Source organism: Pantherophis guttatus, chromosome 3 (assembly GCF_059756535.1).
Source record: "Pantherophis guttatus breed Tessera chromosome 3, ASM5975653v1, whole genome shotgun sequence".
Classification (NCBI taxonomy): Eukaryota; Metazoa; Chordata; class Lepidosauria; order Squamata; family Colubridae; genus Pantherophis; species Pantherophis guttatus.
This window is the reverse complement of record NC_142065.1, coordinates 2,791,575-2,808,427: the sequence shown is the minus strand read 5'-3', so window position 1 is coordinate 2,808,427 and position 16,853 is coordinate 2,791,575. Positions and strand designations below refer to the sequence as shown.

Genomic DNA, 16,853 nt, shown 5'->3' with positions numbered 1-16,853 from the left:
TAACTTCTTGTGGCAAGCTGTTCCACTGGTTAATCGTCCTCACTTTGGGGAAGTTTCTCCTCAATTCCAGGTTGTTTCTCTCCTTTAGTTTCCATCCGTTGTTTCTTGTCTGCTTTTCGGGTGCTTTGGGAAATAAATTGACCCCCCCTCCTCTTTGTGGCAGCCCCTCAAATACTGGAATGCCGCCATCATGTCATTTATCTCATCATTTTTCTCTGGGGGTGGGGCTGTCACAGAGAGGAGGGGGTCAACTTATTCTCCAAAGCACCAGGGCAGGATGAAATAATGGGTGGGGGCTTATTAAGGAGAGATCCAACCTGGAAAATTTCTGACAGGGAGAATAATTAAACAGTGGAACTCCCTGCCACCAGAAGTTGTGGGTGCTCCATCGCTGGAGGCTTTTAAGAGACTGGAAAGACAGTTGTCTGAAATGGTATACGGTCTCCTGCCTGAGTAGGAGGCTGGACTAGATGACCTCCAAGGTCCCTTCCACCTCTTGTTCTTCTGTAATTCTGTAAGGGTCTCCTGCCTGAGTAGGGGGCTGGACTAGATGACCTCCAAGGTCCCTTCCACCTCTTGTTATTCTGTAAGGGTCTCCTGCCCGAGTAGGGGGCTGGACTAGATGACCTCCAAGGTCCCTTCCACCTCTTGTTCTTCTGTAATTCTGTAAGGGTCTCCCGCTTGAGTAGGGGGCTGGACTAGATGACCTCCAAGGTCCTTTCCACCTCTTGTTATTCTGCAAGGATCTCCTGCTTGAGTAGGGGGCTGGACTAGATAACCTCCAAGATCCCTTCCACCTCTTGTTATTCTGTAATTCTGTAAGGGTCTCCTGCCTGAGTAGGGGGCTGGACTAGATGACCTCCAAGGTCCCTTCCACCTCTTGTTATTCTGTAAGGGTCTCCTGCCTGAGTAGGGGGCTGGACTAGATGACCTCCAAGGTCCCTTCCACCTCTTGTTCTTCTGTAATTCTGTAAGGGTCTCCCGCTTGAGTAGGGGGCTGGACTAGATGACCTCCAAGGTCCCTTCCACCTCTTGTTATTCTGCAAGGATCTCCTGCTTGAGTAGGGGGCTGGACTAGATAACCTCCAAGATCCCTTCCACCTCTTGTTATTCTGTAATTCTGTAAGGGTCTCCTGCCTGAGTAGGGGGCTGGACTAGATGACCTCCAAGGTCCCTTCCACCTCTTGTTATTCTGTAAGGATCTCCTGCTTGAGTAGGGGGCTGGACTAGATGACCTCCAAGGTCCCTTCCACCTCTTGTTCTTCTGTAATTCTGTAAGGGTCTCCTGCCTGAGTAGGGGGCTGGACTAGATGACCTCCAAGGTCCCTTCCACCTTTTGTTCTTCTGTAATTCTGTAAGGGTCTCCCGCTTGAGTAGGGGGCTGGACTAGATGACCTCCAAGGTCCCTTCCACCTCTTGTTCTTCTGTAATTCTGTAAGGGTCTCCCGCTTGAGTAGGGGGCTGGACTAGATGACCTCCAAGGTCCCTTCCACCTCTTGTTCTTCTGTAATTCTGTAAGGGTCTCCCGCCTGAGTAGGGGGCTGGACTAGATGACCCCCAAGGTCCCTTCCACCTCTTGTTCTTCTGTAATTCTGTAAGGGTCTCCTGCCTGAGTAGGGGGCTGGACTAGATGACCTCCAAGGTCCCTTCCACCTCTTGTTCTTCTGTAATTCTGTAAGGGTCTCCCGCTTGAGTAGGGGGCTGGACTAGATGACCTCCAAGGTCCCTTCCACCTCTTGTTATTCTGTAAGGGTCTCCTGCCTGAGTAGGGGGCTGGACTAGATGACCTCTAAGGACCCTTCCACCTCTTGTTCTTCTGTAATTCTGTAAGGGTCTCCCGCTTGAGTAGGGGGCTGGACTAGATGACCTCCAAAGTCCCTTCCACCTCTTGTTCTTCTGTAATTCTGTAAGGGTCTCCTGTCTGAGCAGGGGGCTGGACTAGATGACCTCCAAGGTCCCTTCCACCTCTTGTTCTTCTGTAATTCTGTAAGGGTCTCCTGTCTGAGTAGGGGGCTGGACTAGATGACCTTCAAGCTCCCTTCCACCTCTTGTTATTCTGTAATTCAGAATGGTAGTACAGTGGTCTAAAGCACCCTGTTATTAAGACCAGCTGCCTGCAATTACTGCAAGTTCGAATCTCGCCAAGGCTCAAGGTTAACTCAGCCTTCCATCCTTTCTAAGGTAGGTGAAATGAGGACCCAGTTTGTGGGGGCAATAAGCTGACTTTATATAAATATATAAAAGGATGAAGGCTATTGCTGAGCACATTGTAAGCCGCCCTGAGTCTCCGGAGAAGGGCGGCATATAAATCAAATTAAAAAAAAAAATTCTGTAAGGGTCTCCCACTTGAGTAGGGGGCTGGACTAGATGACCTCCAAGGTCCCTTCCACCTCTTCTTATTCTGTAAGGGTCTCCTGCCTGAGTAGGGGACTGGACTAGATGACCTCTAAGGACCCTTCCAGCTCTATTCTGATGAAACTCCAAAACAGGTCGGGGGAGGGGAGGGGAGGAGGGGAGGGGAGGGGGTGTTAGAAGATATCCGGGGGGTCGCAGCTTGGATGGCCTGCAGGTGCGGAGCGTTACTCCCGAGGAAGCCAGCCCGGGGGGCTTCCAAAATGCAGAAGCCCCTCCCTCCCTCCCTCCCTTCCAAAGTTGGGACCCCCCCCCACCTCCTCTTTTAGCCTTACGCCGCTCTGCAAAAGAGAGGAAGCGGGGCGAGACCACCCACCTGGCCTGCAATAAGGAGCGGGGGGGGACTTTCCTCCGCCCCCCCTCCCCACTAAGCCCCGCCCAGAGAAGCCCCGGTTGCCCCGGCGACGGGACGCGCATCGGAGGAAGGACCAGCATGGCCAAGAACAAGGTGGGGCAGCGGGAAGGGAGGAAATCCCCCACACCGGGGAGGGGGGCATCGCCTTCTCCAGCCCCTTCCAAAGCCCATCGTCCCCAGCCGTACGAGCTAGGCGGGTTTTGGATGGAAATAAGGCCGGCTGGGGACGATGGAGGGTCCGTTCCTGCCCAACTGGCCCCGCGGTGGTTGAGCATCACGCAGGAGTGGATGATGGGGCTTGTAGTCCACCCTTCGACCCTCATCCCTGGTTGGGAAAGACAGGGATGCCCCACCCGGGGTTTTTAAACCTTTGCAAGTTGGCATTGCAACGCGGGGATGGGCAAGCGATCGCGGCTTGCAACATCGAAAGGGATCAATCGTGGCTTGTTCTGGTTTGGTTTGAAACTGGATCCTGGTTTGTCAAACGTGGGTGCTTTTAAGAGGGGTGGGCTTTGAATTCCCAGAATTTCTCAGACCGTCTATAAAGATAGCGCTCCAAAGTGAGCTCCAAATTTCGGTCGCTAAGTGAGGCAGAGGTTAACTTCGCCCCGTTTTACGACCTTCCTTGCCACTAAGCGAATCACTGCAGTTGCTGAGTTAGTAACCTGGTTGCTAAGTGAATCTTAACCACCCTGTTGACTTTGCTCGTCGGAAGGTCACAAAAGGGGATCACATGGTCTGAGGGGACACTGCAACCGTCGTAAGTATGAATCCGTGGCCAAGCGCCTGAATTTTGATCATGTGACCGCGGGGATGCTGCAACGGTCGTTAAGTGTGAAAAATGGCCCCAAGTCACTTCTTTCAGTGCCCTTGTAACTTCCGTCACTAAATGAACCATTGTAAATCAAGGACTACCTGTGCCCCACAAGTAGCTGGATTGCAGCAGATAGAAATGTGGGAAAGAGATAAAAAAATCACTACAGATGGTCTTCCATTTACGACCAAAACTGAGCCCAAAATTTCTGTCGCTAAGTGAGGCAGTAGTTAATTTCCCATTTTACGACCTTCCTTGCCACTAAGCGAATCACTGCAGTTTGTAAGTTAGTAACCCAGTTGTTAAGTGAATCTAATTGGATTGCAGTAGGATAGAAAGGCCGCGAAGAGATAAAAATATCAATTCAGGTAGTCCTCGACTTATGACCGCAATGTGAGCCAAAATTTCTGCCGCTATGCAAGGCAGCTGTTAAGTGAGTCATGCCCGATTTTACAGACTTTTTTGCTAAGTGAATTTCTGAGTTACAGGTTGTAAGTATTGGTAAAATCTCTTAACAGAAAAAAACATCTTTAGTAAAAATATCGTCTTAATTACTCAATAATTCCTAAAGGTCTTTTTTTAAAAAAATATCATTCCAAAGAAGCAGAAAGTTATTTTGAAACTGTTTTGAATATGTCAATTTGATCTCGTTGCAGAATACAAACCATAAAGGACCATATGGTTGCCAAAAGCTGAAAGAACGGTGAGTGGGTTTCTTTTTAATATTCAATTTTTTTAAAAAAAGTTTTAGGCAGGGAAAAAAAAAATCCCCAAAGGTATAATAAGTACAAATTAGGTGAAACCTGGCTCAAAAACAATCGTTTGGACCTTGGAGTTCCAGTGGACGATCGCTTAAACATGAGCCAGCCGTGTGCAGCAGCAGCCAATAATTATATAATTTAAATTATATAAATTTAATAAATAAATAAATAAATAATAAATAAATAAAAAGGCCAATGCGATCCTGGGTTGTATAAACAGAGGCATAGAATCAAAATCACGTGAAGTTTTAGTACCGCTTTGTAAAGCCTTAAATAAGGCCACATCTGGAATCCTGCGTCCAATTTTGATCCCCACATTACAAAACAAAAAAGAGGTTGAGAGTTTGGAAAAAGTTCAGAGAAGAGCAACTGAGCAACCAAAAAGAAAGAGAGAGGAGGGGGGAGAAGGAGGAGGAGGAGAAGAAAGGAAAGGAAAGGAAAGGAAAGGAAAGGAAAGGAAAGGAAAGGAAAGGAAAGGAAAGGAAAGGAAGGCAGGGAGAGAGAGAAAGAAAGAAAGAAAGAAAGAAAGAAAAGAAAGAAAGAAAGAAAGAGAAAAAGAAAGAAAGAAAGAAAGAAAGGTCAGCAGCCAAAAAGGCCAATGCGATCCTGGGTTGTATAAACAGAGGCATAGAATCAAAATCACGTGAAGTATCAGTACCGCTTTGTAAAGCTTTAGTAAGGCCCCACCTGGAATCCTGCATCCAGTTTTGATCCCCACATTACAAAAAAAAAAAAGGTTGAGAGTTTGGAAAAAGTGCAGAGAAGTGCACCTGAGCAACCAAAAAGAAAGAGAGAGGAGGGGGGAGAAGGAGAAGGAGGACAAGAAAGAAAAGAAAGAAAAGAAAGAGAGGGAAGGAAGGAAGAAAGAAAGAGAAAGAAAGAAAGAAAGAAAGAAAGAAAGAAAGAAAGAAAGAAAGAGAAAGAAAGAAAGAAAGAAAGAAAGAAAGAAAGAAAGAAAGAAAGAAAGAAAGATCAGCAGCCAAAAAGCTAATACAATCCTGGGTTGTATAAACAGAGGCATAGAATCAAAATCACGTGAAGTTTTAGTACCGCTTTGTAAAGCCTTAGTAAGGCCCCACCTGGAATCCTGCATCCAGTTTTGATCCTCACATTACAAAAAAAAAAGAGGTTGAGAGTTTGGAAAAAGTTCAGAGAAGAGCAACTGAGCAACCAAAAAGAAAGAGAGAGGAGGGGGGAGAAGGAGAAGGAGGAGAAGAAAGGAAAGGAAAGGAAAGGAAAGGAAAGGAAAGGAAAGGAAGGGAAGGGAAGGGAAGGGAAGGAAGGAAGGAAGGAAGGAAGGAAGGAAGGAAGGAAGGGAAGGCAGGCAGGGAGAGAGAGAAAGAAAGAAAGAAAGAAAGAAAGAAAAGAAAGAAAGAAAGAGAAAAAGAAAGAAAGAAAGAAAGAAAGGTCAGCAGCCAAAAAGGCCAATGCGATCCTGGGTTGTATAAACAGAGGCATAGAATCAAAATCACGTGAAGTATCAGTACCGCTTTGTAAAGCTTTAGTAAGGCCCCACCTGGAATCCTGCATCCAGTTTTGATCCCCACATTACAAAAAAAAAAAGGTTGAGAGTTTGGAAAAAGTGCAGAGAAGAGCAACTGAGCAACCAAAAAGAAAGAGAGAGGAGGGGGAAGAAGGAGAAGGAGGAGAAGAAAGAAGAGAAGAAAGAAAAGAAAGAAAGAAAGAGAGAGAAGGAAGGAAAGAAGGAAGGAAGGAAGGAAGAAAGAAAGAAAGAAAGAAAGAAAGAAAGAAAGAAAGAAAGAAAGAAAGAAAGAAAGAAAGAAAGAAAGAAAGAAAGAAAGAAAGAAAGAAAGAAAGATCAGCAGCCAAAAAGCTAATACAATCCTGGGTTGTATAAACAGAGGCATAGAATCAAAATCACGTGAAGTTTTAGTACCGCTTTGTAAAGCCTTAGTAAGGCCCCACCTGGAATCCTGCATCCAGTTTTGATCCCCACATTACAAAAAAAAAAGGTTGAGAGTTTGGAAAAAGTTCAGAGAAGAGCAACTGAGCAACCAAAAAGAAAGAGAGAGGAGGGGGAAGAAGGAGAAGGAGGAGAAGAAAGGAAAGAAAAGGAAATTTGCTTGTTATCCATACTAACAAACTTTCATTGTATATAGTTGATCATTCTTGTAAACCTTTTGAGTTCCTAATTTGTGTTTCTATTAACCAACCATAGGTCTATCATACAGGTCTGTCGTAACTTTGCACCCTTGCTAAGCAACCAGTCACAAGTCAAGGAATACCTGTACGTTATCCCACTTATGCTTCATGAGGTCTAGCGACATGTCAAAACAGGCCCTAACAGCCGTAAAACCCACGAATGGAGCAATCTTTGTCTTTCTTCGTCCTCTTATAATTCGGGGCCCTCTAAGAAAGGAGCCAATGGACTGCTGCTTCCGATATATAAAGTGTGCTTGCTATTTTGAAAGAAAAGGGATTTTTAATTTCATTTAATTTTATTTATTTTTTTGAAACAGGGAACCCCGAGCTTCCATCCGATTCAAGTGTGCCCTCACCAACACCATCTTAGATGTCCTTCAGCAGCGACCCGGATGGGTGGAAGTGAAAGAGTTGAGATTTATTTATTTATTTATATGATGGAGACGATAAAAGCTGGCAGGGCCCGAGAAGACGTTTGCCAGCATTCTGATGCTGCCATAAAAAGACGAGGCTTGACTTTTCACCTACTTATTTTCTCTGTAGATAATATCCCCTAGGAGATGGGATGGGAGGGGGACATTCCTGTGGACTGAGGTCAGAAGCTGGGGAGACTGGCTTGGAAGATGGCCAGTGAGAAGATGAGAATTGGGGAACGGAAAGGGAAGGGTTTGGGGGTCAGAGGGTTAGTATCGGCTACGACGAAGTCGGGGCCAGATCTGTCGTACTCCATAAATGGAATATTTCAGCAAAGATTAATTGTTTGGGAGTGCAATTTATTTGAGATGACATCGAAACCTGACGACGTTTCTCTCTTCCACGAAAGCTTAGGGGAAAAGCAGAATTTCTGGTTGTTGGTGGACACCAATTCAGAAAGTCTGGAACGGGGTTATATCTGAGATCAAGGATTAGAGCTGCTCCTTTGGATCAAAATTTAGGAGATAAAGGAGAATATTTGTAGCTCGGGGGTTGAAATGAGGGGTCCCTGGTGCTCTCTCTGGGCTTGGTGGTTTTTTTGCAAGCGTTTTATGGCCCAGGTAGGTAACATCATCAGTGCTGGAGGGGAGGAGAGTTTGGTGGCGGAGGAGGAGGAGGCGGAGAATTGTGGGGTCCTTGCTGGTCCCTTTCTCAGCTTGCTCTAGCCCATCGTTTCGGTCTGTATCCGCTACCGTTCTTCTATCCCGTCCTTGCATGGTTGAGCAAGGCATCGGGCTCGACACCCTTGGTGTTATCCAGACGTTTCATGACCCAACTAGGTAACATCATTGTCAGGTTTCGAGGTCGTCTCAAATAAATTGCATTTCAAACAAAGTCTTTGATGGAAAAACTCCCATTTATTAAGCACGACATTCTAACTCCGACTCCATCGTAGCCAACACTGACTTCCAGACCCCAAACCCTCCCTTTCCTTTCCCCACTCCTCTGCACTCATTGGCCATCTTCCAAGTCACTCTACCTCTAATCTACTGCTCCAGCTCAAAGGAATTTCCCCCCTCCCATCCCATCTCCTAGAGGATATTATCTCCAGGGAAAATAAGTAGGTGGAAAGTCAAACGTCCCTTTCCAGACGCCTCCGCTTCTCCTTCTTATGTCAGCACTAGAGTAAATGCAGCTTGAAGTGCTGACATCCATCAGTGCTAGAAGGGAGGGGGATTGCAGAGAGGAGGAGGGGGAGGATTGGAGTGTCCTTGGTGCTCTCTGAACTTGGTTGTTTTCTTCCAGACATTTCATGACCCAACTAGGTAACATCATCAATGCTAGAACAGATGGGTTTGCTCGCTGTTTTTATATGTACAGGGCAAGTCTCTTGTGTATAAACAGAGAGCAAACCCACTCCCTTCTAGCCTCCTTCTAGCCTCCTCCAGCCCTCCCTCCCTCCTAGCACTGATGATGTTACCTAGTTGGGTCATGAAATGTCTGCACCAAGGACCCCTTCATCGTCATTGTCCTCCTCCTCCTCTTCCTCCTCCTCCCTGCAAACCCCACTCCCTTTCAGAATTGATGATATTACCTAGTTGGGTTGCGAAACGCCTGCAAGAAAACAGCCAAGCCTGTAGTAGACTCCTTCTTTTCTTGTGCTGGGAATTGAACCCCAATACATGTGTTCTGTCCCCCTTCCCCACACAGGCAAACACACCACCAGGCGCGCCTGCCAAGATTTTATTAAGCAATCAGACTAGAATCCCTTGCAGATAAGAGTTTTGGCAGTAAACTGCGAAATGCCTGCCAAGTCAGTTTTCACTCACAGTCAGCAAGAGAGAGTTTATCCTCAGTCCGGTCCAGTAGCAAAAAAGTAATCCACGAAGCAAGAGTTAGCCAAGGTCCAATCCAAATAAATTAGCCAGATTTCAGGTACGCGATGTGACTCTCAGGTTTTTAACTTTGTCCGTCACAAAGCCTGAAGAGCAATCAGCACACCCACTTTTATTCCTGGTGGGGCGTGGCTCAGTGGCTCAGCTCAATCTCTGGCCCTCCCACGCCTCTTCCGTTGCTGCGCCCGCTTCTCCCTCCGACGCTGCCTGGGATCAAACCAGGATTCATCATCCTCGCTCCCTATCAATTGGTGCTCTGATATGCCTTCCTCCTGGCACATCCCAGGCTGTTCCTCCTGGCCTTCGGATGGAACCTGAGGCATTGCCAGAGAGGAGGGTCCTGGAGAGGGAGGCCTTATCAGTTCCTCCCCATCACCTTCGGAGTCCTCCTCCTCTGTTAGGACAGGCTCGAGAGTCGGAGTCACAACAACATGCTAATAAAAATGAAATATACTTTACAGTTGGTTATTAATGGCCCATTTGGCTTTAGATGTAAATTTTAAACAACGTTGGGCTTATCAACGTTGCCATTTGAGAAATCGCAGCTAACGCAAAACCTCTCTCTGCTTTTGAACATTATTAGCCTGGGGTATTTCCCAGCCTGGGCATCTTCAAGATGTTTGGACTTCAACTCCCAGAATCCCCTGGCCTCTGCTCACTGTTTCTAAAAACCTGTTCCCCTGTAATGCTGCTTCTCACACTTCCGGGGTGCCGCTGTTCCCCATCGGCACACACTGCGAAGTTCTGGGGCCTGTGATGTTGACTGTAGAATTTTAGAACCACACTTTGGGTGTCTGCGGTGGCCTAGAGGTGGCGGTCTCGCCTCACAATCGGGAGGCTGTGAGTTCGATCCTAGGTAACGGCAGATATTTCACTCTCTCCGGGTACACTGAGAATATATCTGCTGAACAAAACTCCGTATTGGCAACGGGAAAGGCATCTGGCCATTAAAACACTCTACTAGCTCCATTCAGTTGCCCAGACTCCACTCCGCAAGAGATTATGGGGGTCGTTAAATGAAGATGATGATGATGACTTTGGGGTGTCTGGGGTGGGGAGGGTGCACTTTCACCTTGAGAAAGCTAAAAGAGTTGCTGGCTGACGCCTCTCCGTTTGGCCTTCCTCCCCCAGCGAGGGCGAGTGGGACTTCTACTGGTGCGACGTCCGCTGGCTGCAGGAGAATTTCGACCACACCTACATGGACGAACACGTCCGCATCAGCCACTTCCGCAACCATTACGAGGTGGGCAAACCTGGGCAGGGAGAGGGCGGGGCGGGGGACAGGTGAGAGCAGGTTGGTCCAGATGCCCTGGAGACGGTGCTTTAGGGGTGCACAGGGAATCTGCGATCATCAGGACCTCATTCGGCAACTGATGCTATGTTGTCCGTAACAGAAGAACAGAGTCGGAAGGGAACTTGGAGGTCTTCTAGTCCAACCCCCTCATCAAGCCAGGAGGCCCCCATATACCATTTCAAGCCTGTCCTTTCCCCAAAGACCAGCTGGCTGGTGGGAGGCATGCACGCATGCATGGTGGAGCTGAACTGGGGCGACAACTCACGTGCCCACAGAGAGGGCGCTGCGTGCCACCTCTGGCACACATGCCATAGGTTCGCCATCACGTCTCTATGTTATTTCAGACAAATGGCTGTCCGATCTCTTCTTAAAAACCTCCATTGATGGAGCAACCACAACTTCTGGTGGCAAGCAGTTCCACTGGTTAATTGTTCTCACTGTCAGGAAATTTCGCCTTAGTTCCAGGTTGCTTCTCTCCTTGATTCGTTTCCATCTGTTGCTTCTTGTCCTGCCTTCAGGGGCTTTGGAGAATAAATTGAGCCCCCTCTCTTCTTTGGGGCAGCCCCTCCAATATTGGAAGACTGCTATTATGTCATCTTTTCATCAAACTAGACATACCCAGTTCCTGCAAACGTTCTTCATATGTTTTAGCCTCCAGTCCCCTAATCCTCTTTGTTGCTCTTCTCTGCACTCTTTCCAGAGTCTCCACATCTTTTTTACATCGTGGCAACCAAAACTGGAGACAGTTTTTCAAGTTGAGTCTTACCAGTGCAGTATAAAGCAGAAAGGATGCTGCAATTAAAACCGTCATAAGTCCGCTTTTGTGGTACCATTGTGATTCCAAATGGCCACTAAATGAACGGTTGTAATTTGAGGACTACCCGAATTGAAAAGTACAGCCAGAGGCAGGCTGTTTATTAAGCTGAGTTCTGCTGCCTTTGGGGCAGAGGTGAAATGGTACTGGTTCGGGCCGGTTTGCTCGAACAGGTAGTAAAAAATGCTACCGGTTCACCAGAACCGGTAGTAAAAAAAATGCTTTAAAAAAGTTTTTTAAAAAAGGTTCTGAGGATCGCGCGGCAGAGCTGATTGGCACAGCTGATTGTTGGAACTTTTTAAAAACTTTTTTTTAGTTAAAAAAATGCTTTAAAAAGTAAAAAAAAAGAGTTGGCCACGCCCACCCAGTCACATGATAGCCACCAAGCCATGCCTACAGAACCGGAAGGGAAAATTTTTGAATCTCACCACTGCTTCGGGGGTCCTGGAGGATCCTGTCCTTGACCCCTTGAGCTCCCCTCTTCAGATGTAGGACGATAGTTTAGTGGGGGAGCCCTTGTGCCCCCCGTAGAATCTCTTTCTCAAATGAGGAATAGATGTCTCTGAATGAGATTCCTCTGAGGGCCAGTTCTAATCCAGGGGGATCCAGGGGCCCGATGCAGGGCCCACCCTTGGCTGAAGCTGTTCTCCTGCCTTTCTTGCCCCTGGCAGCTGACTCGGAAAAACTACACCGTCAAAAATTTGAAGCGCCTCCGGAAACAGCTGGAGAGGGACTCCGGGAAGCTGGAGGCCATGAAGTGTGACTTCTTCCCCAAGACCTTTGAGATGCCTTCCGAGTATCACCTGTTTGTGGAGGAGTTTCGGAAGAATCCCGGCATCACCTGGATCATGAAACCGGTGAGGGGGGGGGGAGGAGGAGGAGGAGGAGGAGGAGGAGGAGGAGGAATGCAATGTCGATGGTGCTCTCTGAGCTTGGCTGTTTTCTTGCAAACATTTCATGAGCCAACTAGGGAACATCATCAGTGCTAGAAGGAAGGAAGGAAGGAGGGAGGGAAGGAAAGAAGGAAGGAAGGAAGGAAGGGAGGGAGGGAGGGAGGGAGGGAGGGGAGGAGGAAGAAGAGGAGAAAGAGAAGGAGAAGGAGAAGGAGAAGGACTGTGATTCCTCCTTCCCTGGTGCTCTCTGAGCTTGGCTGTTTTCTTGCAGATGTTTCATGACCCAACTAGGGAAGATCATCAGTGCTACAAGGGAGTGGGGTTTATGGAGGGGAGGAGGGGAGGAGGAGGACTGTGGGGTCTTTAGTGGTCTCTAAGCTTGCAGACGTTTCATGACCCAACTAGGGAACATCATCAGTACTAGGAGGGAGTGGAGTTTGAGGAGGAGGAGGAAGGCAGGAGAGGAAAGGGAGGAGGAGGAGGAGGAGGAGGAGGAGGAGGAGGAGGAGGAGGAGAACTGTGGGGTCCCTGGTGCTCTCTGAGCTTGGCTGTTTTCTTGCAGACGTTTCATGAGCCAACTAGGGAATATCATCAGTGCTAGAAGGAAGGAAGGAGGGAAGGAAGGAGGGAAGGAAGGGAGGGAGGGAGGGAGGGGAGGAGGAAGAAGAGGAGGAGAAGGAGAAGGAGGAGGAGGAGGAGGAGGAGGAGGAGGAGGAGGAGGAGGAGGAGGAGGAGGAGGAGGAGGAGGAGGAGGAGAACTGTGGGGTCCCTGGTGCTCTCTGAGCTTGGCTGTTTTCTTGCAGACGTTTCATGAGCCAACTAGGGAATATCATCAGTGCTAGAAGGAAGGAAGGAGGGAAGGAAGGAGGGAAGGAAGGGAGGGAGGGAGGGAGGGGAGGAGGAAGAAGAGGAGGAGGAGGAGGAGGAGGAGGAGGAGGAGGAGGAGGAGAACTGTGGTTCCTCCTTCCCTGGTGCTCTCTGAGCTTGGCTGTTTTCTTGCAGATGTTTCATGACCCAACTAGGGAATATCATCAGTGCTGGAAGGAAGGAAGGAAGGAAGGAAGGAAGGAAGGAAGGAAGGAAGGAAGAGGAAGGAAGGGAGGGAGGAGGACGAGGAGAACAGTGGGGTCCTTGGTGCTCTCTGAGTTCAGTTGTTTTCTTGCAGATGTTTCATGACCCAACTAGGGAACATCATCAGTGTTAAAAGGGAGTGCGGTTTGTGGAGAGGAGGAGGGGGGAGGAAAAGAAGAAGGAGAAAGAGGATGAGGAGGAGGAAAGAGAGAAAGGAGTTGGAGAGAAGAGGAGGAGGAGGAGGAGGAAGAGGAGGGTCTGCTCCATTAGATCTCTTTGATTTCATAATCCGCCCTCCCCCCCCCATGCAAGGAAAAGGGAATTTCAGCTTCCCAGCAAGGTTTGTGCAATGGGAGGCAGCAGCCCCCAAGGATGTTTTTGAAGGTGGTTTGAAGATGAATGGGGGGTGGGGGGTGGGGGGGTCTGGCAGGGAGGGAGGGGAGCCTCCCTAGCTGCTTATCTAACCTTCTGACGAGCTAAGTCAATGGGGAAGCCAGATTCACTGAATGACCATGTGGCTAACTTAATAACATCAACGAGTCACTTAACAAGCACGGAAAGAAAAATTGTAAAATTGAGACCAAACTCACTTGACAGCTATTTTCCTGACAGTCAGAACAATTAACCAGTGGAACAACTTGCCACCAGAAGTTGTGACTGTTCCAATACTGGACAACCATTTGTTTAAGCAGGGGGTTGGGCTAGAAGACCTCCAGGGTCCCTTCCTAGTCCTAGTCTTGTCTTATCCTATCCTATCTATCCTATCCCATTTTCCATTCCATTCCATTCTATTCCATTCCCTATTTTCTTTTCTTTTGTATTCCATTCCATATTTCTTTTCTATTCCATTCCATCCCACTCCACTCCACTCCATTGTATTCCATTCCATATTTTCTTTTCTTTTCTATTCTTCCATATTTTCTTTTCTATTCCATTCCATTCTTCTCCATTCCATTCCATATTTTCTTTTCCATTCCCTATTTTCTATTCCATTCCATCTTTTCTTTTCTATTCCATTCCACTCTACTCTATTCCATTCCATATTTTTTTTCCATTCCATATTTTTCTATTCTTTTCTATTCCATTCCACTCTACTCTATTCCATTCCATATTTTCTTTTTTCCATTCCCTATTTTTTTTTTTTTAAATTTAAGGACAATTACTTTATTCCATTAGTCAACAAGATGTCAATGGAATTTATTCCCACCTTCAGTATTTGATCAGATGATACAGTTTCCACAATTTAATCTGCAATCTTTCAAAAATCAAATAGGAAAAAAGTATACATCGTTACTGATTAAAAATGAAATGATCAGTTAGATTTAATGTCTCATAGAAATTGGGTTTCCTATTTTCTATTCCATTCCATTCTATTCCCTTCCATATTTTCTTATCTTTTCTTTTCTCTTTTCCATTCCATATTTTCTAGTCTATTATATTACATTACAGATTTTCTTTTTTTCTTTTCTTTTCTTTTCCATTCCATATTTCTTATTCTCTATTCTATTCTATTCTATTCTATTCTATTCTATTCTATTCTATTCTATTCTAGTCTAGTCTAGTCTAGTCTAGTCTAGTCTAGTCTAGTCTAGTCTAGTCTAGTCTACTCTCCTCTCCTCTCCTCTCCTCTCCTCTCCTCGCTTAGCCACAGGCATTTTGAACTCAGTTGTGGTCCTAGGTCAAGGACTCCCTGTAACGTTAGAATTAGCTCATCTGGTCACCTTTGGCCTACCTGGCAGGGTTGATGGAAGATCTCTCAAGAAAGCGAGTGACTCTCTTCTTTGTCTCCGCCAGGTTGCTCGATCTCAAGGGAGAGGCATTTTTCTCTTCCGGAAACTCAAGGATGTGATTGATTGGAGGAAGGTGAGCTAATACCTCCTTCTTCTCACCTCTGAGGAAGGGATTAGTTGGGAAGAGGCCACCTTGAAGCTTGGCTCGGTGAGTGGCCCTTTGGTCTTCAGCTGCTCAAGGCTGATGCCTCCAGTCTTCTTTTGATCCTTAGACCCGGGGCTGGTCCACCATGGAAGGTGTGGATGTCCTTCTGAGGTTCTGCAATGGAGCCACCAATGGGGAACTTCTCAGGTTCTCAGGTCTGGAAAGGATTGCTAGTCCTTCTCCACTTTGGTGGCATCTCAGATAGGTTCCCATTCAGTCTTATCCAAGACACAAAGCTCTTGAGAATCTGAGTGGAGGAAGCTCATCTTCTCCTCCAGCCTTACCAGTCCAACCAGAAGCCTCTTAAGAAGTTGGGGAGAAGGAGCAGGTCAGATAGGTCCGTTGGCTTGGAGAGCCCATTGAGGGGGTCTCCAAAGGGCTTCTAGGATGACTGGACATTCTGTCCATGGATGGGAAGGAACGTAGACGTGACTTTGGGAAGGGGAAGAGAGATGGGACCATTAAGGAAGGAGAAAAGTCACTGAGTTCCAGGAAAGGGGAAGGTGTGAGGAAGAAGCCCACCCCCTTGGTTATAGCTGGTGGAAGAGGAGGCAGATTCCGACACGTTTCACAATTCTGTTCTTCTGTCTTCCATCAATACAAAGCATGACCACAATCCATGATGCCATTCCTGGTTCTTTACCTAGCTTATCTCCAAGAGGTCATGGTGGGCTCCGTTCCTACGTTCCCCTGGTACCAAACAACGTAAGAATCAGCCTAGTGGGTGTCCATTTCAAGTGATCCCTTGGGGACCGTGGGAGGACTATCCCCGCCTCACCAAAGATCTCCCGGGAACTCTCCACCTTGCAAAGGTATTACCTTGGTTCCTCGTAACCATCCTTGGGCTTCTCGGGAGGTTTGACGATCTAGAACAGGGGTCTCCAGCTTTGTCAACTTTAAGACTTGCGGACTTCAACTCCCAGAATTCCTCAGGGCTCAGGAATTCTGGGAGTTGAAGTCCACAAGTCTTAGGGTTGCTAAGGCTGGAAAGTTGCCAAGATTGGAGACCCCGATCCAGAAGGAGCTGCTCCTTTGATGACCTAGAAGGGCCCTATGCTTCTCCTTTGATGTTCTAGAGCAGGGGTGAGGAACTATGGCCCTTTGATGATCTGTGGACTTCCAACTCCAAAAATTCCTGAGCAGGCATGGCTACCTCAGGAATTCTGGGAGTTGAAGTCCACAAGCCATGAAAGGGCCATAGCCAGTATGGCTGCCTCAGGAATTCTGGGAGTTGAAGTCCAAAAGTCATGAAAGAGCCATAGCCAGTATGACTGCCTCAGGAATTCTGGGAGTTGACGTCCACAAGCCATGAAAAGGCCAAAGCCAGTATGGCTGCCTCAGGAATTCTGGGAGTTGACGTCCAAAAGTAATAAAGGGGCCATAGCCAGTATGGCTGCCTCAGGAATTCTGGGAGTTGAAGTCCAAAAGTCATGAAAGAGCCATAGCCAGTATGACTGCCTCAGGAATTCTGGGAGTTGAAGTCCACAAGCCATGAAAGGGCCAAAGCCAGTATGGCTGCCTCAGGAATTCTGGGAGTTGACGTCCACAAGCCATGAAAAGGCCAAAGCCAGTATGGCTGCCTCAGGAATTCTGGGAGTTGACGTCCAAAAGTAATAAAGGGGCCATAGCCAGTATGGCTGCCTCAGGAATTCTGGGAGTTGAAGTCCAAAAGTCATGAAAGAGCCATAGCCAGTATGACTGCCTCAGGAATTCTGGGAGTTGAAGTCCACAAGCCATGAAAGGGCCAAAGCCAGTATGGCTGCCTCAGGAATTCTGGGAGTTGAAGTCCAAAAGTCATGAAAGAGCCATAGCCAGTATGACTGCCTCAGGAATTCTGGGAGTTGACGTCCACAAGCCATGAAAGGGCCAAAGCCAGTATGGCTGCCTCAGGAATTCTGGGAGTTGAAGTCCAAAAGTCATGAAAGAGCCATAGCCAGTATGACTGCCTCAGGAATTCTGGGAGTTGAAGTCCAAAAGTCATGAAAGAGCCATAGCCAGTATGACTGCCTCAGGAATTCTGGGAGTTGAAGTC

The 16,853-nt window shown here is 47.5% G+C and overlaps 1 protein-coding gene across 4 annotated transcripts in view; it reads left to right on the top strand.

The window, feature by feature from the left end:
• Positions 1–2,649: 2,649 nt before the first annotated feature.
• The window catches only part of TTLL9 (tubulin tyrosine ligase like 9), a 29,251-nt gene continuing 15,047 nt past the window's right edge, over positions 2,650–16,853 (top strand). Inside the window, exons 1-7 of one of the 4 annotated variants that reach the window (XM_087888960.1) lie at positions 2,736–2,860; positions 4,238–4,284; positions 6,823–6,915; positions 9,946–10,057; positions 11,594–11,779; positions 14,681–14,749; positions 15,469–15,633. In XM_087888960.1, the coding sequence (XP_087745086.1) occupies positions 2,846–2,860; positions 4,238–4,284; positions 6,823–6,915; positions 9,946–10,057; positions 11,594–11,779; positions 14,681–14,749; positions 15,469–15,633 (687 nt within the window). In that variant the 5' untranslated portion in view covers positions 2,736–2,845. The other 3 variants (XM_087888959.1, XM_087888962.1, XM_087888961.1) reach the window with 3 other exon arrangements.